The sequence below is a fragment of the Pectinophora gossypiella genome, chromosome 7, assembly GCF_024362695.1.
Source record: "Pectinophora gossypiella chromosome 7, ilPecGoss1.1, whole genome shotgun sequence".
Classification (NCBI taxonomy): domain Eukaryota; kingdom Metazoa; phylum Arthropoda; class Insecta; order Lepidoptera; family Gelechiidae; genus Pectinophora; species Pectinophora gossypiella.
The window spans coordinates 9,373,514-9,396,486 of NC_065410.1; the positions used below are offsets into that span (position 1 = coordinate 9,373,514).

The following is a 22,973-nucleotide window of genomic DNA, read 5'->3' on the forward strand; positions in this document are numbered from 1 at the left end:
GCAACATTTCGTAATAAAACAAATGTGTTACTCCAGGTTACTCCGGCAGCTTTGATTTTTTTCAACGTTGCAGGCATTTTTTAATCACAAGTGCAGAAGAAATTAAAAAAGATACGATTTAGATGGCGCCATTCTATCGGAACTGGACTGTCTTGAACCTACCAATGCTGTTTCCAGTAATTACAGTAAAAAGTACCGACGTTACTGCCACTCATGATACTGGTTCCAAGAATAATAAAACCCGATATGCAAGTGATGCAGGCGATAGATGACGAATAGCGCAGTTTTCCGAATAAAAAAAAAGAAAATTAACCTCAGAAAATTAGTATAAGTCTAATAAACAGTTTTATTGCATTATTTTTCTGATTCTTAACGAATTATTCTCATTTTTCATAAAATCTTTGAACTTTTAAGTTGTACTATCTTTTCATTTCAAAATTTCCTTGAAATACGATTTTTTTGTAGTTGACGTACGATCATGCCTTTTTTTCATCTGGCAGCCCTGGTACGTAGTATCTCTGAGTAGTATCTCTTACTAGTCTGTGGTTGTGGCTTTTTGGCGGGAAACGGGAACGGGACAGTTGCTTTCTTCATTGAATGATCTAAATAATTAATACGAAGTGGTGTTTTGTGGTTAATGATCGCATTAAGTTAGTCGGAAGACATTCGCGAGTGTTATTATATTGGAGTATTCAATAAACAAAGTGTATCTGCCTATTTTCGCTTCGTGTCAGGAAGCCGCTTCATAACTCAAAAGTTTATGCGGACTTTTGAGTTAATTCGTTTGGGGTTCGGAGTAGGAGTCTACTCCGAGGGTGGGGGCTTAGGTTTGATCATCATCACCTTTCATCATTTCATTAATCATCAAGAAAAAAATACGTCAGACATGGCTGTATGGGCATAGTTCCCTTTGCCTTACCCTTCGGGGAAAAAAAAAAGTCTGTAGTTGTATCAAATGGCGATCGCGGTTGAACTCAGGGGTTGAACAAGGGAGTTGAAAGCGCGAGGGGCCCGGTTGATATTCCCGTCGCCTTTCATAAAAGACTTTGACATCTCTTTGTGTTTTTGAAATAAGTCGTTTCCGAAAAGACCCTTAATTACCTATTTAAAATCACCATTGAACACCATGGTTTACTGCCATGTAAGTTGGGATTCTTATAAAAGTAATATAAGCAATGGGTATTCACGTCTGCAACAGGTAAGTAAATTATAATTACTTTACACAACATATTTGAAAATACCTGTAATACAACATTGCTACTTAGGCTGCCCAATAAAAGCAGCAGATAGCTTATTTTGAAGAGCTCTTCGTCCCATTCCTATTTGTTTTTGAAATCAAATAATTGTTTTATAAACATTAGTTCATTTGTTTTACTCACTGGGAGAATATGGTTCCAGACAGAGGAGTTTGTAGATATGACACTAGCAGCTGATGGACACTTGGTGAAGGTACACAAGAGTCTCCTTGCACTTGCCAGCCCATACATCAAAGAAATGATCCAGTCTGCACCATGCCCACATCCTGTTCTATTCCTAAATGTAATTTTTTTATTTATTTATTTTTATTATTTTACTGATTTGATTTAAAGACTTATTATATTAAGCAATCCATCTGGTCCAATGGCGTCGGGAATGGACAGTATAACAAATAATACATCGGGTGGGTGTCATGCCCAATGAATCATGGAAGATTTTGAGGATTTTTTTTAACTTTTAATTTTAATCTAGAAGTTCTAAAAGTTTAAATCAAAGCAGTGAAATCTTCCAGGGCATTATTAAAACTAATAATTCTTTGCAAAGAAACAAATCTGTGTTAAATAGCTCATAACCATAATTTCCACCATCCACAGCTAATCAGTTATGATGTCCTGTGCTATATTTTGGAGTATGTTTATACTGGAGAGGTGGACATTCCAGCAAACATGATGATGGCTTTCATTGATGCAACTAAAGCATTGCACATAACAGGTGTCTGTAACCTCATTCCACCATCAGTAAGTATTGACATGGTTTTATGTAAGGTTCATAAAATGACTACCTACTTAAGTATAGTACCTACCTATAAAGGCAAAATGTATGCTATTTTACTAGAGCTTGATGCCTATTAAGATTAAAACAACATTTTTGAAATGCATTTGTTCTTTGTTTTACCTATTATTATTGTTATATTGCTTCCATTTACTAATTGAAGCAGAGTAACTGGTTCTTCTGATTTGCTATATGCTTGTAAATAAATACTCGGTATACATGATGGCCCAAAAGTTGATGATCAAAACGAAAAATTCAGATCATTTACTACCAGAAACACCTCTTCTACCTATGTTCAGCAATTATCTACGGTTTAGGAGATATGACCTATTTTGTATCTTTTTCAAGAGGTTCTACCTTACTTCAGAAATCATTATTTCGTCGCAATTTCCTTCTTTCTGAATAATTATTTTATTTTACTACATACCTTTTCCTAAGGAAGTGGACCGTGAGTTGAAAAAATAAAAGCAGTCATTCTAAAGATAAAAATGGAAATCAAAGTGAGAACCAAAATTGTTACAGTCATTAAACTTCGCCAAAGATTAAAAAATATGAGTCAATAGACCCTGAAAGTATTTAAAAAAAACTGTTGAATGGAATAGGTTTTTAGAAATGTCCTAAAAAGTACTCTTAATAGGAGCAAAACATGAAGTCATTTATTGGCCCTAAAAGATTGCAAGACAGACAAAACTGGTCATTCTCATACATTGCACCTGGTTCTTTCTAACATTGTTAAGGATTTTCTGTATATTATTTTTCGTTTCAAATGTCAACCTTTTGGGCACCCAGTAGTAATGTGTTGTTTCTGTTTACAGAACATAAAAAGTCAGCTGATTGAACACAGAGAAAATACTGCAATGAGGTATGTAGGCGTAATGTACATTATATATTTCTTTAAATAGTTTGATTTTATTTTACTTAATATTTGAATAATGATGAGGATGTCTAAAGCTAATCAAAAATTAAATATGTTACATCTAAGACTATCAAAATTATGAAATTGTCACTCTTTTTTAAAAATGGCTGTGCCCAATCCGAATCTATATGCTACTCATCTTAGGTTACCAACTTTTTACCACTTGGAATGCAATAAAGACTATGATAATAAAATTATGATTGATGACTAATGAATGATATATGTTTTTCAGAAAAAAATGCAACACATCAGCTGGAAATTTAAATGTATATGAAAATATAAGTTCAGCCTACCAAAATGACACAATTACAGAAACCAACTTGCTTAATACCCAAAATATTGAAAATAACATTACAGAAACAAATTTGGTTAACAACCAAAATATCAACCAAAACTTAGAAAATAACATTACAGAAACCAACTTGGTTAATAGTCAAAATATCAACCAAAACTTACATAATATCATTACAGGAACCATCTTTGTTACTAACCAAAATGTCAACCACAACTTAGAAAATAACATTACAGAAACCAACTTGGTTAATACTCAAAATATCAACCAAAACTTACATAATATCATTACAGAAACTAACTTGGTTGCTAACCAAAATATCAACCAAAACTTAGATAATAACATTACACATACCAACTTGGTTAATAGTCAAAATGTCAACAAAAACTTAGAAAATAACATTACAAAATCCAACTCGGTTAACAGTGAAATTATCAACCGAAACAACATTATTCAAATGCACACAAGTAATTTCTGTATTGATCCTGTAAGTAAAGAGGCATTAGACAATACAATAGTGAAAGTTGAATCTCTAAATAACTGGGATACTGATAATGATGAATCCGACTACAATACTATGTATATTGAAGAAAATTCAGCACCAAATGTAAATCAGGAAGTAATGAATGTTGACCCATATTGTGCCTCAGAAGGCCGAAGAAATAATGAAGAAATTATAGATGTGGAATCTTACTTTGCAAGCAATAGCAGAAATGAAAAAGGAGCTGAATCAAATAATTTCTCTACAATAAACACCACCAGAGTAAATGAAACTATTAGTAATGATGTCAATACTATTAACCATTGTGAGCCAAATAAAGGATACAGTATTAAGGTTGTATTACCCACTACTGATAATAAAAAACCGCCAGAAATAACTATAAATGCAGGTGTTGTTAAAACCCCCATTGAACGTGTTGAAATGGGTGCTTCTACTACTCAACCCCGCACTAATTGGTCGGGTAAGATATTGTATTAATTGCATATAATTCAATGTAAACCATACTGGAGGAGCAGGGTGGTGGAGAATGCTCCATACCCAACGTCGATCGATTGAGGAAAGGCCTGTGTCCTGCAATGAAATAAAAATGTGCAACTTATTTTGTTAGGTAGGTAAGGTACCTACTAACTATAGCAAGAGCTTTACTTTTCAGATTTAACAAAACTGCCTGGAAGTAATTCTCCACTGTATACAACTACAGGTAGAGGCGCGTTACTAATGATATTGAACCGGTTTATGTACTACGAGCATCATAAGTCTAAAAAAGGATTCAAAAGGCGATGGAGGTGTATAGACTACAGGAGAGCAAGATGCTCTGCTTACCTCGATACTGAAGGAGAAATAATTGTTAACAGGTGATGTAAAATCGATGTTGGACAAAGAAGAGTAATAATAATAAGGGGGCAAAAGCGAATCGCGCCACAAAGGTTTCGTGCAGCTAAAGTTTTATAAGATTATAAATATCATTTAAGTGCGTAAGTTGAGAAATGAACGTTTTGCTATCCTCGTTTCCGAGTGCGATTTCCAAACCGGTTGCAGCAGTAGGATACTATTGACTGGTAATGATGCTGATTGCAGCACACTTCCTAAATTGATTTTAAGTTATACCTGTTACTTTCTTATCCGCCGAAGGGAAAGGGACGGACGACTGACAGCTGTTAATTATAAAATTAATGAATGGTTGAAACTACTTGAAACAATAACCCGGACGAATCAAATAGGTACCTCCCTGGGTGCAACCGATTTGACGTGGGCTGTAATCTAAATAAATTCTGTAGCGTATAATACGCTAACGTTAAAATGTTGAAAAATTTAACTGTGTTCCTAATTTTTTTTTAGCCTGTCAATAAGGGACTTTCCAGTCTATGTTCCTGAAAAACAATGTAGATGACGCTGTTCAGCTGTCCCTTTCCCATTCGGTGAATAAGTAATCGACAAATCCTTACATAAAATTAGGTGTTAAGTTGATGGTAGGGCTGGCAGAGGAAGACCGAGAAGGACTTACATTGACCAAATTGGAGATGTCCTTAGAAAAGGTTTAATACGATCTACTCTGAACCGGCGTGCGTGTATGAAGCGATTGATGAATGTGGAGGAAGCAAGAGAAGTGTGTCAGGATCGAAGCAAATGGAATTCTATAGTCTCTGCTTACCCCGGTGGGAAAATAGGCGTGAGTTTATGTATGTAAAATTAATATAAACAAAATGAATATCTTACAAAAGACGTTATGCAAAGTGCACACTTTACGTCAAGTAAACTTTCTCAAACCAACAAACCCGACGACATGGCTATATTTGCACATGCTATTGCTACTTTTTATCAGGCTGTATGAATTTTATTACCGTTCCACGAAAATAATAAGGTAACTTGTTTTTTTACAGAAAATTTATGCACACACATGGTTTTCATGATCAAAAAATAATGCACAGAGGAGCCTGGCACTGTGTCTTTACGTCGATACAAGAAGCTAGGGAAAATACAGGGATTAAGTGATACCGTACCGAATACGGAGGGGGATGATTCAGCTCATGTTTCAGAACTAAAACATAACATAACAAATACTTTATTACACAACCAGGAAAAAAGAAAATACAAAACAAAAGAGAAATAGAATGAGTACAATAGGCGGCCTTATTGCTAAAAATAATTTAAAAAGACCTTAACATTTTCATGAACTAGGCGCCGGAAAATTATACTTGATATTAACTCAAAATCATCCCTCTCAGTTTTAGGCACAGTGCCACTAACACTTGTACCAACCCGTACGTCTACCTGTACGGGACGTATTTTTACGGAGTGTAAGTGACAACGTAATGAATACTGAGGGGTATGATTCAAGCTCATGATTCTTCAGAGTTAATATAAACATCATCGCAATCTTAAAACAAAAGAACATCTCCCTCAGTGTTACTACGGTGTCTATTACAACCTTGGCCTTTATGTAAACTTTATGTGGATGGTTCACAAGAACTGGATTTATTATAAAAGTATATTAGTAATGATGACCTTTTATTACTTGCTTAGGTATCCTAACCTTCTTCTCCCCATGAATTTCGATTATTATGGCAAATAATTTGAAACGTGATTACGTGAATACACGAGGTGCCGGGTATTTTTTTTTCTTCCTGTTATTTATTTGCATTAAGCTTTAATTAGGTCATCGGATAAATGGAAAGTGCATAAGGCTCAGGCCCGAAAATGTACTATGGAGAGGATTATATTTGAGAGAACCGAACCCTAGAGGGTCGATAGCGAAAACCGCTGAAAGAAAGAATACGTCGACCACGCCTGCGGGGTCGGGCAACCTATATCAATTCGAAGTTGAACCCCATGGTTAATTCCCACGTTCTTTGAAGAAAATAATCTATTTTTGTAGAAACAACTCCAAGTTGATTCGCTTGCCTGTTAAGCAAAAATTTGTACTTTATTTGCTGACTCATAAAATAAATCACAAATACGTAAATTTCGTACCATCCAACACGGGAAAATTCCAGTTTCTTGGTGGTGTTTTGTGGTTAATGATCGCATTAAGTTAGTTGGAAGACATTCGCGAGGCATTAATAGTGTTATATCGGTATATTCAATAAACAAAGTATACCTATCTATTTTCGCTTCGTGCTAAGAAGCCGCTTCATAACTCGAAAGTTTATGCACTTTTGAGGTGATTTATTTGGGGTTTGTAGGAGTCTGCTCCGAGGGTGGGGACTTAGGTTTCATCATTCATCGTCATCATTTCATTAATCATCATCAAGAAAAAAATACTAAAAACTTGGCTGTATAGACAGTTAGTTCCCTTTGCCTTACCGTTCGGGGAAAACAAAGAAATAAATTACATCAAGTGTCATGTCACTTGTCTGTCAGTTTGTCACAAGTTTGTCAGCTTTTCTCAAAGACCTTGTCTGCCTGCCTCAGCCACTACCTAATCTACTAATGATACCACAGAGTATTAATGATACTACTCTTTGTATTGTACCCTCATTGTACCCTACTCAATGCTAAGCAAGGAGCAAGCCAAGATTTATTTATTCAGTTTCGTTTTAAACTGCTTTCGTTAACTCGAGCTATAAGCAATAATATATTACTTGACGGACGTTACGATTTACGGACAGTACTCTCTTTAGTACTTTTTGGAATAGTATTTGAAAAATACTCAGAGGAATCTCGTAAATATGGTGCAGTCCCAATATTCCTTATCTTGGGATGCATATAAGTCAAATATTTGTAGTGGGTTCAGTTCGTTGCAACAGGTACAACAGACAACTTTCCAGACGCAACGCATATTTATTTGAAATTATTCACAGGTCTGTTGTTTATCTTTTCAGAATGAAGAATTTGTGGACATGACATTAGCTGCAGATGGTCACTTCGTGAAGGTGCACCAGGTTTTAATGGCCCTTGCCAGTCCCTATTTAAAAGAACTTATAAGCTCGGCGCCTTGTCAACATCCAGTCATATTTCTTAACGTAAGTAATTATAAGAAACCTTTTATTGCTTTGCTTACTGCAGGGCACCTATTTTAGGCTCTACACTTTTGTTGTTGCAGTTTCCATTGGACTGGAATTTTATTTCATGTGGGTATTCATTAAAATTTAGTATATTAGCCAGAGGCATGTCCTCATGTAGCTTTAGTATTTTTGTTTTTACTCCTATATTCTTACAAAATACTAGATTGGCCGACTATCGGTTTGGCTGACTTATCCCAGAAAGGAGACTAACCGGCCAATTGTTAAAATTTATTTTACTGGTGTTTTAGAGAATTTCTTGTTCTTTTGTATGAATTGGTTCGATTTATGGTAAAATTGTTTAATTAATATTTTTGAGTTCTTTTTCAAGTAAGTGTTTTCTACATATCGAAGCTAATATATTCATCAGTGACTTCTAGCAGTCAATGTCTAGTCATCAACAGGGGTGCCTAGTCTAGACTAGGCCTCTATCTCTACTCAGTCATTGACTATTATGTAGGCTGACTAGTTGGGTTTCCCAACTTTCCCAACTAGTCGGCATTTAGTTGATGCTTCTGTACAAATAAACATCCTAGAATAATTAATAATAATATGAGGGTGATTGTTAATAATTATTTTTTTTATTAATAATTGTATCACATAAACATTTTGTGTCCCATTTGTAATATAGCAAAATAGCAAAAATTGCATTATTAAGTGGCACTAGCTACTAGCTTACTTTATTTAGTAATGATCCTGTTTACCTAGGTCTGTACAGTAGATAATTGAGGTAAATAGAATTTTCAGTATCTCTGGTTTTTTTCAGAATGTGTCATACAAAACCCTTAGCTGTTTGCTTGAATATGTGTACACAGGGGAAGTTCTAGTGCCATCTGAAAATCTGATAACTTTTGTAGAAGCAGCCAAAGCTCTTCATATTAAAGGACTAGAGGATTTTGTAAGTGCTTTTTTTATTTTAAATATAGAGAGAGCAAAGCCTTAATATTTGCAACTAATCAAGAATGGTGAGCTTGTAGGAGTATGTTCTGTACATATTCTTAATTTTATTACAAGTTAATGACAAAGTGCTTAATCCAAGTTTGAAAAAAAAAAAAAACAAATATATAATTCCAGCATAATCCTGAGGAGATTTGCTACAAACCAGTGGACACTTTGTCACAGTTGGAGGATAATATCCCATGCCATGGCATCAAGAATCTGTCTGTGCCGGACGAACAGGGGTCAACTCAGGTACTGATTCAAAATAACTCACATTGAGTTTAACTTTCAATTCAAATTACGATAAGTTATTTTTTATTTTTTGGGATATAATAATTAGGTAAGTACCTGATACCTACACATTGTACATTACATAACAGTATATACTTCCCACTGCTAGGTTCTGCACTCCCCTCAAACAACCGGAGGCAATATAGAGCATATTTTGTACCTACCTAACAATAAAAAAATATAGCCTATTTTTATACCATGGGTTTTGGAATACCGTGTAGCTGCATCCAAATGCAGGCAATGCCAATAATGAGCGGACATTCCAAACACGTCATTAAGTGCATAACGAAAAACTGCTTATGATTGTAAGACCAATTGCATGTTGAAGAGGGAAAAAAATGAGTTGAGATACACAAGACAAACATCCCCTCATTGAATACTCCAAACTGCTCTACTGCGGGTTGGTGATGTGATATCTGTAGAAGTATATATTTGATCATTCTTTACAGATTGGTTTGCCGGCAGCCGCAAGGAAAGTACTAATAAAAACTCCAGCAAAAATGACACAAACTACTGATAATAAGTAAGTTATTTTTTTCTATTAGGTCCTTACAGCACCACTCATACAAAATTGTTTGATTGATCAGGTGATCAGACCACTGGGCAATAAGAAAGTGGACTTACTGTACTGATAGTTAATTTACATGAAAATATAATTACAAGAATAAGAAAGTTCCCCATCAGTTACTCACCAGATTGTTCCCAACAGGTTGGTGCTAAGTTTAGTGATGTGCCCCTTTGATAATCCCAAAGTGGGAATATTCCCGGGGATAAAAAGGGCGCAAGTTTTGTAAAAAGAGCTTTATTACCCAGCCTTTAGGAAGATCTCTTCTGCTTATCGTGTGGGTTGTGAGGTGGAATACCAGCCTCATCAACCCTGGTGTCAAGGTTCCCTACTTGCCAAAGGCCGTGACATGTCTCATGTAACGACTACTTACTTACATCAGTAAATAGTAACCTGGACTGAATTGAACTGTAAGTCTCACTAAATTTCAAATATGTTAGTGCGACAGAGTCCTAAAGTGGGTACATTATATTGCTCATGACTGCTCAGCAATAAATTTCATTGCGTTTTTGTTGGCAGAACTAAACGGGAAGTGGAGATGGATATGAGTTACACTGAGATGATGAATGTACAGGATTCAGACGATGACATGGAAGCGGCCGCAATGTCGGATTGTTCAAGCAAGACTGTAACTGACGACACAGGCAGCACTCGTTAGTATTCATTACATTTCTTATATAAAAAAAAATGTTGCTGTCTTCTTCTATCGTGTGGGTTGTGAGGTGGATTACCAACCCCATCAACCCACCAGGGTTACTGTTTTTTTTTTATATTATTTGGAGAACTTACAGACTAATTATACATTAAATGAACTAAATATACATAAGACAATGCTAATGACAAGTTCCCGCCAATAAAAAAAAATGTTGAGCCGCCAAAGGCCCCTGACATGGCTCATGTAACGACTACTTACATCAGTAAGTATTAACCGGGACCAACAGCTTAACGTGCCCTCCGAAGCACGGATCATCCTACTTTCGGACAATCAGGTGATCAGTCCTGATCAAACAAGGGATCACAAATTGATTTTTGTGATATGTCCCCACCGGGATTTGAACCCGGGACCTCCAGATCGTGAGCCCAACGTTCAAACCACTGGACCACGGAGTAATAATGTTGCTGTGATCTTGTGGTACACCAACTTACTTCTCAAACGGGAAGCGACTTGCACCAATGAGTTAATTAATCTTAAGTTCAGTTTTCACCCAATTGACTATTCACGCACGGTCACGGTGCATCTACGCGCGTTCACGCGGATGCATTTTCTGTGTGTTAGACTGTGCGTGTTTTCTATATAGACGGAGATACTTACAAGCAACGGAAGAACACGCATCCACGCGCTACGCTGCATCATGCGGGGCAGTGTGAGAATCGCCTAAACCATTATAGACGGCGATTCAGCTCGCCACCTATCACAATTGTCTAACAGAAGCTATGTGATGGATGTACCACTGACTACTTACTCCAATTGAGATATAGTCGTTACGTTAGTCGTGAGCATAATTATATGAGCGAGCGTGAACGTGTGTATGTTTGTTTCTTTATATTCAAGATAAGCTCACTTTAATTCCTAATGCGGCGGGAAAAACTAAAGAAATAAGAAGATAATTTAGATTTCTTTTTTACTTTTGATGGGTTTGTTCTTGGCCCCAGACTTGCCCGAACGCATTGACGGGGCCTAAGATGGAGCAAGCTCGCCCAGAAGGTGCCTGTTCACTTTAGCTTTGAATTTTTTGATTTGAAGATTTTGTCTCATCATTTCCTTTCTTTCTAGCGCACTCGAATCTGCAGTTCTCTGTATCGATCCGTGGTTCCCTGCAAGTGATTCTGAACCGATACATCTATAATTTACATTCTGTTATTCACCGTTCGGGCGTCAAACGTTGGCGATGCGTCGACTACCGAAACCACCGTTGCAAAGCTTTCATCGTTACTAAAGGCAACGTCGTTTTAAACAGGTTCGTATTTGTTAAGTATATTAACTTCCCTACACCTCAACATGTGTACAATGAACGGATTAAAAGCATACGGCACTATAGCTATACAAAATATATAACCTCTTAAGACCGAGATTTCCAGACACAATAGTTAAACAATGGGGTTTGGATTTATAAAGAACATTCGGTGTTAGGAGGATATTATAATAGTACCTACCTATAGAAGGGACACTCCGCCCCGTACCAATACGAGCTTGGGTTAAATACCCCCGTGCAGGTCACTTTAGTTCAGCCGTTTTCAACCTTTTGATGGCATACTTTCCGTTTCATCAAATTTTCACGGTACGCCAACAAAATAGCCAAATGGGAGTCGAACTGGCTCGTGAAGAGTTCCGTACAGTACCCCTATGTGTAATGGACATCGGAGGCTTATTAATAAAGGGCAAAGCAACGTACCTAAATAAAAATGATTAATATAACGAGAGCTTCTAATAAGAGGTGCAAGTTACGAGAGTCTCGAGGCCCAACGAGGCGCGGGTGACTGAAACACGTCAAGCGTTCCAATCGCTCCCTTCACTTCGTTACTATGACAATCTGGCAATGAGAAGCGTACACGCTACGCGTTAGTTGTTTTAATACTTTAGGTATTCATGATTTCATGTGGAGTGAACTTGAAAATGTGTGTTCAACACACCTCTGCTTTAGTCTATTTAAGACGTAAGGAGTTTCGTAGCGCGCGCGGTCGGGTAACGCGGCACACATTGCGTCTGTGTAGTGTCGTCGGTGGAATAGGGAGAATTTTGTATGAGCCTACATTATGAGAAAATTTAAATAGAAAAAAATCTGACTCGGACGGGACTTCAACCCGCAGTCTTGGCAAACCGGGACGAGCGTGTTAACCATTACACCACCGGCTTCTCATCCTGTCCATGCAAAATTCTTTCGATCTATGTATCGTCATTAAGCCGATTTTGTTTGTGATTCTCTTTGTGAGTTTCCCTAAGCACGGGTAAGTGCTATAAAAACATAAAGCAGCCTACGTTATATTATCTAAACCACTAAAATTTGTATGTGATTTCATTGACTGTCAGATCAGCATTTCTCCGAGACTAAGTCATGCCGGATCGGGTAGTATAATACTGTAGTTATAATAATCTGCTTCATTTACCCACAGAGCAAACCTCCACAACCACTCATTCCACGATAAGAAGATTCTTCAGAAGATTGAAAAGAAAGCAGTATTCACGGCTCTTGATGAAATTGAGGCTTTTAAACAAAAAGAAGACCACTTAGAAAACACAGAGAGTGAAGCACACTATATCACACTTGATTTCTCAGATGTGGACAACAAATTGAAAAAAACAGTATAATAAAATGTTCATGTATTACATAAGTATAATAATGTTGTTTTAATTAGCATTAAATTTTTGTTTCATATAGAATCAAAAGATTTAAATTAGTCAAGAAAACTTTTGATCGTAAATTACTCGTATTTAAAATACAGATATTATAACTTATTTAAGTTACCAAGCTTCTGAAGCAAGTTGACATAAACGTCGATGCCTCTAAGAAGAGTACCCGCGTTTAGATATTCGTTTGAAGTGTGTATTCGAGAAGGCGTATACGTTTTAGGCGCGAATCCTAAAGCTGGTATGCCTAAACTGCGTAAAATGATCATGTCTGACGCCGCTGGACATAATACAGGTACGATTGATATATTCCTGAAAAAAAAAGATAAGTTAGGACAAATGTTTCAATAGGTTTTACGAGTAAGTAGTATCTTCACAGAGATGCTTCGTTCTCTCCTATCAGAAGGGGGTCCAGATACAACTATGTAGGTACTGTTTATGTTTGTAACAATACATAGCAAGACGCCTTTATCCCCGAAGGGTAGACAGAGAGGTATGTTTGTATTGAATATTTATTACCTACAGTATCAGTATAATCAGTTTACTGTTGTTATTGTGGGTTCAAATCTCGGTGGGGACAAATCACAAAAATCACTTTGTGATCCCTTAGTTTGGTTAGAACATTACAGGCTGATCACCTGAAAGTCCAAAAAGTGAGATGATCCGTGCTTCGGAAGGCACGTTAAGCCGTTGGTCCCGGTTACTACTTACTGACGTAATCGTCACATGAGCCATGTCAGGGGCCTTTGGCGGCTCAATAATAACACACCAGGGTTGATGAGGTTGGTAATTTACCTCACAACCCACACGATAGAAGAAGAATCACTAATCCTGTGGTTCGCCGTCTTGCTTCTCAAACGGTATTGGACTTGAACCAATGAGTTATTAATGCTCGACCATTACAGACGATACAGCTCACCGCCTCACATTGGGTCGAAAGTGCCATTGCAGGGACTTACGATTCAACTTTCGTTTATCACATATTTGATTATGCCAATAGATAGAGCTAATCAAACACAATAAATGTTATGTTAGGTCATTTTTTCCTAAACTTTATACTTTGGTCAGAAAAAAACATTTTCTGTTTTTTTTGTATGAAACGTATCAAAGACAGTTAAATTTCTGCCAAGTCCATACCGATCCAGCTGCGAGACCTTATTTTCTGTAATATTTGTCTAGTTGACTACTCAAATGCAAAATCAGCATCTGCCTAAAGTTGCAATTCTTTGAAAGAAATGGGTCAGAAAAGGACAAAAAATTCAACATTTCAAAATTCAGTTTTATGTTTTATTAATTTATTGTAAGCTTAGTTCTATGTTAAATACTATACAGAAATACATTACAACACAAGTGACAAAGTTAAAATGAACAAAAAAATATTTTGAAGGTACCTACCCAGAACATATAATTAATGAATAACCTTTACTTATGTTTTTTCGTTATAAAATTTCTCAAAATTAATTAACTTCTATATATCACTATTGCTCGCCATAAATTGTGACAATACATTCTTACAACTCTTATTAATTGGTTACCTACATAAATTTTAACAAAATAATAATATAATCTTAAGAGATACTTAAACAAAAATATACTACTTAACTTGTAAAAGACAAAAGATATTAAATACAAAAAAGTTAGCCATTATTTTAAAATGCTATTCACTTCACTATCACTAGAACTATCTTCTAAATTACTTATGTCTATAAATTCTATATCAGATTCAAGCGGATAATGCAGCAAAAGCTCTCTGGCTTCGGAAGAAAGAATCATTCCCTTTTGCTTTGTCATTCGAGGTCTAAGACTCGTTATCACTGGATCAGAAGACAATAGAAGATTATGCAAAATGTCTTCATTTGTCGCTGTCCTACTTATTTTTCTGGAATGGTTCTCTCTGTATTTCCGGAAGTCTTTGTTACGAGCTTCTGCTGCTTCTTCAGATAGTTTTGAATTTTATCCAAAAATAGATAAAATTCAAAATTTTCTCAGTTCTGTAAAAACACTGCAAATATGTATGTGGAATTTTATCCATGGTATTACATGCCATCCAGCTATTGATCCATGGAGCAGATATAATTAAACATTTTGGTGCTATGCCCATAGGAAAACTATCTGAAGAAGCAGCAGAAGCTCGTAACAAAGACTTCCGGAAATACAGAGAGAACCATTCCAGAAAAATAAGTAGGACAGCGACAAATGAAGACATTTTGCATAATCTTCTATTGTCTTCTGATCCAGTGATAACGAGTCTTAGACCTCGAATGACAAAGCAAAAGGGAATGATTCTTTCTTCCGAAGCCAGAGAGCTTTTGCTGCATTATCCGCTTGAATCTGATATAGAATTTATAGACATAAGTAATTTAGAAGATAGTTCTAGTGATAGTGAAGTGAATAGCATTTTAAAATAATGGCTAACTTTTTTGTATTTAATATCTTTTGTCTTTTACAAGTTAAGTAGTATATTTTTGTTTAAGTATCTCTTAAGATTATATTATTATTTTGTTAAAATTTATGTAGGTAACCAATTAATAAGAGTTGTAAGAATGTATTGTCACAATTTATGGCGAGCAATAGTGATATATAGAAGTTAATTAATTTTGAGAAATTTTATAACGAAATAACATAAGTAAAGGTTATTCATTAATTATATGTTCTGGGTAGGTACCTTCAAAATAATTTTTTGTTCATTTTAACTTTGTCACTTGTGTTGTAATGTATTTTTGTATAGTATTTAACATAGAACTAAGCTTATAATAAATTAATAAAACATAAAACTGAATTTTGAAATGTTGAATTTTTTGTCCTTTTCTGACCCATTTCTTTCAAAGAATTGCAACTTTAGGCAGATGCTGATTTTGCATTTGAGTAGTCAACTAGACAAAGATTACAGAAAATAAGGTCTCGCAGCTGGATCGGTATGGACTTGGCAGAAATTTAACTGTCATTGATACGTTTCATACAAAAAAAACAGAAAATGTTTTTTTCTGACCAAAGTATAAAGTTTAGGAAAAAATTACCTAACATAACATTTATTGTGTTTGATTAGCTCTATCTATTGGCATAATCAAATATGTGATAAACGAAAGTTGAATCGTAAGTCCCTGCAATAGCACTTTCGACCCAATGTGCGCCTATCAGTTTGGTCTAATAGAAAGTTCGGTGAGGTGTAAGTTACTTAGTGCATCTTGCGATGGATGTACCTCTGACTACCCCAATTGGGATATAGTCGTGAGCGTATGCTTCATTAGGTAGTAAATGGCCCCGATTCCTGCAGACACCGCCTAATTTTATTTTAAGTTATATCCGTCATTTTCATATCCGTCGAAAAGGAAAGGGACGGATGATTCACAGCTCTTAATTTTAGGAATAATGAGTAAATGAATGAATAACCCGGGCGAATCAAAAGGTACGTCGCTGGTATGCAATCCGTTTGACGTGCTGTCTACTTAACTGTGTCGGGTTATTGACGGATGTAAAATTTTTAGACGGTTTAGATTTGTGTTTAAAATTGACGTGTGTTCCATAAATTTTATGCTTGTCGATTACCCGTCTCTTTCCTTTTCGGCGGATAAGAAAATGACAGATATAACTTAAAATAAAATTAGATGGTATTTACAGGAATTAGCACCAATGCGTCACTAAACTCATACATTTCTTTCGCTGCCTCTTGTATAGCTTGCATATAGGGGCGGGAGAGGTCGGTCGGCGTCGCATCGGATACTTCAACACGACGTAGATACTTCGCTTCGGTTCCATTTCCACCCTCTGCAATCCAGGAATCCACCTGTCGATGTATGACATGCGTTACACGAATGCCGAATGGTCAGCAAATGGAAAGAAAAGCTTGTAATGATATTAAGTTGGCCATATAATCAAGAATAAGATGGACAGAAAGGGTTACAAATGAGGAAGTGCTAGTAAGAGTAAGGGAAATACTGAGAATTATTGAGGACAGAAGAGGCAAGATGATTGGACACCTAATAAGACAGGACGAATTTATTTAAAAACATCATAGAAGGAAAGCTAGAAGGAAAGAGAGGAAGGGGAAGACCAAGAAGAGCTTACATGGAACAGATTAAAGAAAAGGTTAACGTCGTGTCTTATAGGGAAGTCAAGGAATTGGCCTTTGATAGACTGGAATGGAAAATGCTACACCGACGAGAGCGTGGCTCTTAAATTGATGATGGATAATCAAGATAAAATGAAGAATATAACCATGATTGTCATGGATCACACACAACACAATTATTATTTGGTTTAATTCGTGACTAGGTTTTTAGAGTTTCATCGGAGGAAATTCACTACTTGGCCGGGACAGTCATGGATATATTAAAATGTTCTACTCCACTACCTACTTTACTTATATAGGTATGTATGAGTGCATTTGGTACAAGCATAGTTATTATATTGATAGATATAGATTTTTTTCATATTCTTCTATCGTGTGGGTTGTGAAGTGGAGTACCAACCTCATCAACTCTGGTGTCAGGGTTATTATTGAGCCGCCAAAGGCCCCTGACATAGCTTATGTAACGACTACTTACTTACGTCAGTAAGTAGTAACCGGGACCAACGGCTTAACGTGCCTTCCGAAGCACGGATCATCTTACGTTTTGGACAATCAGATGATCAGCCAGGGTTACTATTGAGCCGCCAAAGGCCCCTGACATGGCTCATGTACGACTACGGTTTTTTCCATGTTTTTCATCTTTAATCTATGGTTATTTTGTAGGTACCTAAGCCTTGCGTTAGTAAGTACCTAATGGCTGATATTACGTACCAATTGTTGCATTTCATCAACGGATTTCGAAACTGCCAATCTGATATCGACGACCAAATATCCTTTCTCGGGCATGACATTTTCTGCTATTCCAGTCTAGAATGAAAAAAAAAAAAAAAAAAACAGAAAAACATAGAGAACGCTCCAAGCGCGGCTTTTTAAATTCAGTAGTAGGTATGTCGACAGACCGATACAGATACTTTTTAAAACGATTGATTATTAATTATTGCAGAATGATACCAGTGTCACCTTTGAAGGGATACCTATGGTGGTATTAATAAAGTAATCTCAGCTTCGAGACTGCTTTCTGTTCTGAAGAGACTGCCCTCAAGATCATGTCAATGTGACAGTTCTTATATAAAAACTGGGAGAGCATGATCTTGAGGGCAGTTTCAGTTGAGATTAGTTTATTTTTACCACCCCTAATGACACCAGAGACGCTCAAACATCTCATCCATAAGCACCCATAAGTAAATGCTACACTATATACCTGCTTACATACCTAGGGTAGAGCTTAGAGGTGAAATGTAGCTTAAAGTGACGATCACAATTGACCACAGGGTGCAGTGAATAAGGCGTGAAATAAGGCTTGCATACCCTAAGCTTAAAAAAAGGTAGATAAATATTTACCTTCAGTTATTACTGTCCAGCTACTTACTTTAATGATGTTAATATTCACACTGTCATAAGCTCCAGCGTCAGGAATACTTTGTTCATTCGATATTTTCTTCTGACTGTCCCTGTATTTACCAATCGCGTCCATTATTCTTTGTAACTGAAAAATATGTCTACTTAATACTCTTCTAATTTTCAAGCACGATACGAATTATATTTGCTTGTTTCTGGGATACGATACCTTTTGTACAGCAGAGCCGTCAGATAGAGATGAACCGTGGCCTCCAAGTCCTTTAACCGTGATTTTGATTTCTAAAAAAGCAAATAGACTAGTTGCAATAATAATGTCATCCTTGCCGCGTTCGGTAACAGCTACTGCATTACGTAGTTGATATTGATTGATAATTGTAAGACAGAACAGGAAATTGTATTTCTGTAAGTAAATCTCCTGATCTATGAGTTACAATCCGGCAAACATACAGGTATAGCTGATTTCCTTTGAAATTGCTGAAGTTTCTGGTTTGATCAGTGCGCCAGCGCTTGATTATCTACACCCCTTTAAACCCTGATTATATGTATTCAGTCTCTTTGGAACTACGCGCTTTTGGTTTTCATGGGTAGGTTGAAAGAGCCGATGGTCTGCTTTCCTAATTTAATTACTAAATATCTACTTTTTAAATCAAACTCATATGTAAAACTTGTAAACTTACGCCATGGTCTCTTGTCCTGGTAAGTTAACAACATGTTTTCGTCCGGAGATGCGAGACCTTCGTCGAATGCGAAACCAACATTCAACTGTTTGAATTCTATCCTCTTCACAAATTTCGCCATGCCATTAAAACCACCAGTTTCTTCGTCTACAAAAATAATGTACTTACTTATAAAAAAAGTGGTACAAACTGGTGTCATCGTACATATATGGACCGGTAGGTAAAGGTTGTCTTTTTCTATCATGTGAATTGTGAGGTGGATAACCGACCTCATCAAACTTGTGAAGGATGTAGCCACGATAAGTGCCTGGACTGTGGAATCTTACTTCCGGACACAAATATCACCCAAGATGTAGGATCCAAAGCAAAAGGATAGGCAATCGTTTCTGTACCAAATTTGGTACAACCTATCTCAAAGACGTTTTTAGTACAGGCTATCGATTAACCAGCGCGGAAAGATCTACCTAGCATACTACTTACTTACTTCTACTTAGATGGGAAATAGGCGTGAGTTTATGTATGAAATTATGTGTAAAGATTCCTTACCAGGCATTAAAGTAACGTGAACAGTGCGTTTTAATGTGACATTATTATTTTTAAGCCTTCTGATGGCTTCCACATATTGTATGGTGACGTCTTTACAATCTTGGGTGCCTCGTCCGTATATGTTACCGTTGTCTTCCATATGAGCAGAGTACGGCGGATACTTCCAAAATTCCTGAAAGATACCATCAAAATGAAGAATAAGTATGCTGTTGCTGGCAACACAAGTATAAAAATATTAATAAAATAAAATAATGTTTTTATATGGCAATATTATTCCGACTTGAATGGCCGGTGCCTCCCTCGAAAGTGTAACATACATAAATAGTGATAAACATGTGACAAGGAACACTGGTGTTTGCACTTGGAAGTAGAAACCTCGACCTCTCGCCATCTAGTACAGTCCACACAACAAGAGCCGAACATTATGCTTCGAAATCAATAAAACTTAAATAATAACTGACATCACGTGGTTTCCGGGAGTTGTGTCCGGTTAATGGCATAGGGCTTATGGGACTTAAACATAACTGGCGAGCAGCGGGTGTACGGTTACGAGTACTAATATGTATAAGTGCACTTTGAAACCATGTCACATTAACTTTTTTGACAAATTGAACCGTATGTCTCATTAAATGTACAATATGATAGTGCGACAGGGTTCTAAAGTGGGCTCATGACTGTACCATCCCTTCAGGGGTACAGATGTGATGCTATGTTGTCGATAAAAGTGAAGAGATATATTCAATATAGAATATATTGTAGATATCGACTACTTATATACCTACCATGAAAAAATAATAAAAACCGATCATGTAGATACCCGCCTACTAGCATTTCGAAACATGTATTGTTATGTTTGGTAAGGAAAAGAACCACAGCAAGAAAATACCTATGAAAAACATAATCATTTCCATTTTCGGCCCACTGCTAGGCACAGGCCTTCCCTAAATCAACCGAGGGAGTTTGGAGTATACTCTACTATAGTGCTCTACTGAGGGTTGGAAGCACTAAATACTAAAAACATGACTAGGATAAGTGGTGATAATGATGAAAGCAAGAGAATCTGACCTCATCAACAGGCACGACGTCCATGTGAGAGTTGAGCATGATGCTGGGCAGGCTGGGGTCAACGCCCGGCCACGTCATCACACCTATCGGCAGCCCTTCTGACCGGTGCACCTCGAACACTAGCCCCAATTCAACCGCTTGTCTACTCCAGAATGCCACCGCTTTTTCTAATAAGGTAACAGCCAACGTAACAGCAGATAGGTAACACTTGAATAAATTAAGGTTTAGGTTAAGGGCCCAGTCTCCGGTTGCAGAATTCAGAATTTGAATATTTTCACCCTTCTCGGGTAGCACCCCCGCTGACGTCACTATACAGGTATAGGCAACTTCAGGAAGTTGCTCTACTTTACTATTCCAAACATTCGGTAAAGAAAGAAGCAAAAGTTAATGCTCGCGAAATAGGATCTGGAATTGAATATAGGTAGGTTGCAGTCTTCATCTCTGAGCGTTTGAGTGCAAAATTTTAAGAATCTTACATTATTATAACTTTCATTTTTGAACGGCCTCTGTGTTCCAGTCGTTGAGCGTTGGACTCACGATCCGGAGGCCCCGGGTTCGAATCCCGGTGGGGACATATCACAAAAATCACTTTGTGATCCCTAGTTTGGTTAGGACATTACAGGCTGATCACCTGATTGTCCGAAAGCAAGATGATCCGTGTTTCGGAAGGCACGTGAAGCCGTTGGTCCCGATTACTATTTACTGATGTAAGTGAGAAATCGTTACATTAGCCATGTCAGGGGCCTTTGGCGGCTCAATCATAACCTTACACCAGGGTTGATGAGGCTGGTATTTCACCTCACAAACCACGATATTGTTATCGACATCGATAAGAAGATAACTTTCATAGCATACTCCACCAGCATAGTATGCTCTACGCAGTCGAGTGAGAGGAGGCCTGTGCCCAGCAGCGGGATGTATGTAGGCTATTTATGTTTATAACAAAATCAAATAATAATGAAAAAAAAAATCATAAAAGTTTTAGACTTGCTGAAATTAAACTCACCTAAGTTTTCAGGTTTGCTCGTATCAATTTGAACATACTCTCGAAACCTTTGCACCGCGGGATTGTTTATGTAACATTGTGTGTTGTTCGTCGGTAAAGGAAAGCTTGATGCGGCTTTGAAGCCGAGAAAAAAATAAAGGAAATATTTTATCATCTTCCAAATTCGCGATCGACTAATTCTGGAATTAAGAAAAAAATGCCTGCTTTGAGTGCCTGAACCTGTTCAGATCCATTCAGTACAAGTCTTTGAGATCCAGCCCAACTGTTTACAAATAGTATGTATTAGTGAGTGAAATTAAAGATGAGTTTTCAGGCTTTGTTAAAATTACCATTCAGAGCTATAATAATATATTTCCGCTTAAGATAAACAAATGTTACGTTAAGATTTTTGTAAAAAGTGTCCGGGGTGTGATATAAGCATAGCTTTCTTTTTTAATTTAAAAAATATCAAAGTTCTAAAAAAAATTATATAAATACTGGCTCCACCAACCCGCATTGGAGCAGCGTGGTGGATGGAGTATGCTCCATACCCCCTCCGGTTAATTGAGGGGAGGCCTGTGCCCCGCAGTGGGACGTATTTAGGCTGTTTAAGTACGTATGTGTATAAATACTTGATATCAACTCGGAATCATGGTCTAAATCATCCACCTTAGTATTCGTTACGATGTCATTAACACTCCGTATCGTATATATTAGGTAAGTACTTACTAAGACTATTTATCCCGTTGGTTGAACGGAAAACTCGGTGAGGTCAGGGTATTCAGTTCGTCTTGCGATGGATATACTTCTGGTTACCTCGTTTGGGATTCGTGAGATTATGTTATGTTCCTCGATACATTATTTATTAAGTATCTTATTTACTATACTTCTAGAGGCTGAAGCCCAAACTAGGTAACCATGTATATTAAGCCCCAGGGCTCAGGAAATGTGAGGAGATAAGTGCGATATTAGGTATTATCTACCCAGGTAATTATACTAAATACTGTCGAAGACGACTTGCCGTAAGTATCTTCTTGGTTAAAATAATAAAATAATTTATAATTAATTTTAGTACTTACCTGCCTGCTATTTGTGGTCCGAATTGCATAAGTAGATATTTAAAAAGAAAATAAATAGGTACTCACATATTCCTGACCTCTTAAATTAAATACACACGTTCTTGTTTACAACAGCTATTTAAGTAAAACATTATAAGTACAAACGGGTAGAGTAGGTACAATAAGATTACACTCAAACTAGTTTTTTGCTGTTGATAATGGTTCTCGAAATTATTAGTTACATTATATTTGTAACACTACCAAGTTATAACTAACTAGTTATAACCGCATATTGTAATGTGACACGAGTTACTGTCCAAGTAGCTAGCTCTCT

The 22,973-nt window shown here is 36.7% G+C and overlaps 3 protein-coding genes across 8 annotated transcripts; 2 read left to right on the plus strand and 1 right to left on the minus strand.

Moving 5' to 3' along the window:
- Positions 1–906: 906 nt before the first annotated feature.
- On the plus strand, positions 907–6,236 carry LOC126368024 (putative uncharacterized protein DDB_G0289263). The gene is made up of 7 exons (XM_050011871.1): positions 907–1,198; positions 1,399–1,539; positions 1,851–1,994; positions 2,844–2,890; positions 3,177–4,198; positions 4,391–4,592; positions 5,619–6,236. Exons 1-7 carry the CDS (start codon positions 1,127–1,129, stop codon positions 5,728–5,730), a joined length of 1,740 nt encoding a protein of 579 aa, XP_049867828.1. The 5' UTR covers positions 907–1,126; the 3' UTR covers positions 5,731–6,236.
- Positions 6,237–7,103: 867 nt separating this feature from the next.
- Positions 7,104–12,873, plus strand: LOC126368065 (protein tramtrack, beta isoform-like). Of its 2 annotated transcripts, none has more exons than XM_050011941.1 (8): positions 7,104–7,484; positions 7,560–7,700; positions 8,506–8,637; positions 8,814–8,930; positions 9,419–9,492; positions 10,054–10,187; positions 11,309–11,492; positions 12,646–12,873. In XM_050011941.1, exons 1-8 carry the CDS (start codon positions 7,407–7,409, stop codon positions 12,839–12,841), a joined length of 1,056 nt encoding a protein of 351 aa, XP_049867898.1. In that variant the 5' UTR covers positions 7,104–7,406; the 3' UTR covers positions 12,842–12,873. The 2 variants fall into 2 exon arrangements, with proteins under 2 accessions (XP_049867898.1, XP_049867899.1); XM_050011942.1 differs by having other exon boundaries at positions 7,140–7,180.
- Positions 12,839–22,973, minus strand: LOC126368043 (aminoacylase-1-like). 5 transcript variants are annotated; one of them, XM_050011901.1, is made up of 10 exons: positions 22,727–22,973; positions 21,603–21,781; positions 20,597–20,763; positions 19,532–19,703; positions 18,986–19,132; positions 18,517–18,587; positions 18,319–18,435; positions 17,661–17,756; positions 16,531–16,664; positions 12,839–13,192 (listed from the first exon to the last, which is right to left on the minus strand). In XM_050011901.1, the coding sequence occupies exons 2-10, from the start codon at positions 21,754–21,756 to the stop codon at positions 12,979–12,981; spliced, it is 1,272 nt and encodes a 423-aa protein (XP_049867858.1). In that variant the 5' UTR covers positions 21,757–21,781; positions 22,727–22,973; the 3' UTR covers positions 12,839–12,978. The 5 variants fall into 5 exon arrangements, with proteins under 5 accessions (XP_049867858.1, XP_049867857.1, XP_049867859.1 ...); XM_050011900.1 differs by lacking the exon at positions 22,727–22,973 and adding an exon at positions 22,661–22,704; XM_050011902.1 differs by lacking the exon at positions 22,727–22,973 and adding an exon at positions 22,661–22,704 and having other exon boundaries at positions 16,497–16,664.

What these genes read in the sequence shown, in the direction of transcription:
- LOC126368065 (XM_050011941.1), top strand. Translation starts at nt 7,407, where the DNA reads ATGGTGCAGTCCCAATATTCCTTATCTTGGGATGCATATAAGTCAAAT. An exon ending in ATCCAGTCATATTTCTTAAC is followed by an intron (nt 7,701 to 8,505) that starts GTAAGTAATTAT and finishes GGTTTTTTTCAG; the next exon opens with AATGTGTCATACAAAACCCT. An exon ending in ACACAAACTACTGATAATAA is followed by an intron (nt 9,493 to 10,053) that starts GTAAGTTATTTT and finishes TTTTGTTGGCAG; the next exon opens with AACTAAACGGGAAGTGGAGA.
- LOC126368043 (XM_050011900.1), bottom strand. Translation starts at nt 22,689, where the DNA reads ATGCAATTCGGACCACAAATAGCAGGCAG. An exon ending in CCAGGACAAGAGACCATGGC is followed by an intron (nt 18,588 to 18,985) that starts GTAAGTTTACAA and finishes TTGCTTTTTTAG; the next exon opens with AAATCAAAATCACGGTTAAA. An exon ending in ACGGCTCTGCTGTACAAAAG is followed by an intron (nt 18,436 to 18,516) that starts GTATCGTATCCC and finishes CATATTTTTCAG; the next exon opens with TTACAAAGAATAATGGACGC.
- LOC126368024 (XM_050011871.1), top strand. Translation starts at nt 1,127, where the DNA reads ATGGTTTACTGCCATGTAAGTTGGGATTCTTATAAAAGTAATATAAGC. An exon ending in ATCCTGTTCTATTCCTAAAT is followed by an intron (nt 1,540 to 1,850) that starts GTAATTTTTTTA and finishes CACCATCCACAG; the next exon opens with CTAATCAGTTATGATGTCCT. An exon ending in GTAACCTCATTCCACCATCA is followed by an intron (nt 1,995 to 2,843) that starts GTAAGTATTGAC and finishes TTCTGTTTACAG; the next exon opens with AACATAAAAAGTCAGCTGAT.